The 2,416-nt window shown below is 40.1% G+C and overlaps 1 protein-coding gene across 1 annotated transcript in view; it reads right to left on the reverse strand.

Moving 5' to 3' along the window:
* LOC107703382 (zinc finger CCCH domain-containing protein 7A-like) overlaps positions 1 to 2,416 on the reverse strand; it is a 23,854-nt gene extending 21,438 nt beyond the window's left edge. Inside the window, exons 1-7 of the mRNA XM_016505988.1 lie at positions 2,341 to 2,416; positions 1,704 to 1,805; positions 1,336 to 1,375; positions 1,049 to 1,246; positions 358 to 516; positions 198 to 278; positions 1 to 43 (exon numbers count right to left, since the gene is read on the reverse strand). Coding sequence (XP_016361474.1) covers positions 1 to 43; positions 198 to 278; positions 358 to 516; positions 1,049 to 1,246; positions 1,336 to 1,375; positions 1,704 to 1,771 — 589 coding nt within the window. The 5' untranslated portion in view covers positions 1,772 to 1,805; positions 2,341 to 2,416. The remainder of the gene's footprint in view (positions 44 to 197; positions 279 to 357; positions 517 to 1,048; positions 1,247 to 1,335; positions 1,376 to 1,703; positions 1,806 to 2,340) is intronic.

Consider the following 2,416-nt stretch of genomic DNA (forward strand, 5'->3'; position numbering starts at 1 on the left):
CCGCTCCTGATAGACTTGAACCGGGCAAAACATTTAAGGCAGGCTGATTTCAGAAAAGAAAAAAAAGAAAAAAGTCTGATCAGAGACAAATAAATATGGATTATGAGCTTTATTTTCCCTGGCACAATTATAACAGATTATTCTAACAAAATACTTTTTCCCCAACTAGCTATAAAGTAGACACCTTTTTTTTTTACCTTGCTTCTGACATAAGCCTTACGGATTTTCAATCCCAACATTTTGGCAAGCTCCTGGGTCATTTCAATCACATGAGTATCCTGCAAGGCAAATGAAACATGAAGAACACCAAGTAATGTAAAAAGGCTTGATTAAAACCCAAGAGTTAAGTGCTCTGACCTGAGGCACTGCCATGGAGCATTTAGCAACCACCTCGTAAGCCTCTTGATGTCTTCCCATTTCTTTTAGACATCGAGCTTTCCGGTAAAGTGCTCTGTAGTTGCTTTCATTGAGTTGAAGAGCTTTTTCGGATTCCTCTAGGGCTTGATCGTGCAGTCCCTGCATCAATAACCACAAACACATTACAGTGAATTAAAAAAACTGGGACAATTAACTTTGCAGCATAAGCAGTCATCAAACACTGCATGGAAAATCACGGCTTGCTCGTACACTTCCATTCAACACTTTTAGGTTTTCATATTTTGAAAAGAATTCTATTATGCTTAGCAAGGCTGTAATAGCGGTGATAACTGCACTTTAAAATATCAGTTTTCTATTATATTGTAAATTAAAGTGTAATTTATTCCTGTGACAGTGAAGCTGAATTGTCAGCATCATTACTCTTCAGTGTCACATGATCCTTCAGAAATCATACTAATATGCTGATTCGCTGCTCAAGAAACATTTTTATTGCTATCAATAAGATGTGAAACTGTTTTTAGGGTTCTTCAATGAATAGAAAGTTGAAAAGAACAACATTTGAAATAGAAATGTTTTGCAACATTATAAATGCCTTTGCAGTCATTTCTGATCAATTTAACGCATCCTTGCGGAATAAACGTTGCATGTCCATATGAATGCCTGTTCTTACAATGTTCAAGTAGGATGCAGCACGGTTCGCATGAAGCTTCTCTCTCAGGTTTTGAGAGATGAGGATGTCCTCTGATCCTGCATACTCTGCTATGTTTAAGGCCTCTGTGTACAATTCAACAGATCGCGCCCAATCGTCTTCAAGGAACATATCATTTCCCTCGCCAAACAGATTCCTCACCAAACTCTGGATGAACACCTAGAGGAACGAATCAGTGCATAATATAAACATCTAATGCACAACTGCGATCAGTGCTGGATTGATTGTTGTGAGTGGAAACCACATACCTCATACTGCTCTTGAGTGCCAGGAAAAGGCAGGGTAGACCTACGATTGAGTAGAAGATTAAGAAAACAATCTGAAACCATTACAACACAGGCGCAAAGAACATGTGCAATGACAAATTTGCCGATAAACAACATGTCATGAATTAGTGAGGTTGGGTGACATAAAGCTGCGTGTAATTTGCATTCCAGAAAGTGTTTGAACTGCAACCAAATTCCTTTGATAGGACAGAAATAAAACATCAGTGGATGAAGTCAGCCTGAAACTATTTCTCTCCTTTTCCCTCTATAACACAATCTGAAGCCACTGTAGTCGTCTCTTCATGATCGAAACTTGCCGATGCTCCCAGGTTCACACACTGAACACTTACTGAATGAACTGCAAGCCCTTCTGAATGTCCTGCCACCGGCTGCTTCGGTCCTGGCCTGTGGCAGACATCTTCCCATGCGTAGGACTTGACTGTGATCAACACCTATGATTTAAGTAATAAATATATAGGGAAATCAGACAGATACATTGATTTAACACAGATTTTCCCTAAGTATCACGTACTGACATGTCTTATAGTGAAATGGGAAAAGTAATGGAAAAGTATTCCTGTTCTGCTCTTTGTTTTCTCAACAGTGATATGATGCTCGACTTTTATCCACGCAAAGTGATTCTTCAGAACAGTTCGTTTCAAATAATTGATTCGGTGATTGAACGATATGATGCCAGTGTAAGTTACAGCCAAATGCTTTCACAAACTGATAAGTCCAGTGGGCATTTTTGCTGTAAGGCTACCACCGAGACTCTGACCCGTTTATCCGTGAAACCAGGAACACGCAGATCTTGTGTGCTAGCCAAATGGTTGGTCACACAAACTCTTGTGTGGTAGGTAAACTAGGTAAACTAGCATGATAGCATTTTTACCGCGCACCTCTGCCCACTCACCCAGCCAAACAGCGGCCACCCGAGCATATGAACGCGAAACAATATAGAAGTCACTAACCTGAAACAATGCTCACCTTACATAGATCAGTGTTCAGCGGGAAAGAGAGCGCCCCATACAATCACTAATGTTTTCATGTGTTCGTCAATCCT

Source organism: Sinocyclocheilus anshuiensis, unplaced genomic scaffold (genome assembly GCF_001515605.1).
Source record: "Sinocyclocheilus anshuiensis isolate Anshui unplaced genomic scaffold, SAMN03320099.WGS_v1.1 scaffold58, whole genome shotgun sequence".
Classification (NCBI taxonomy): domain Eukaryota; kingdom Metazoa; phylum Chordata; class Actinopteri; order Cypriniformes; family Cyprinidae; genus Sinocyclocheilus; species Sinocyclocheilus anshuiensis.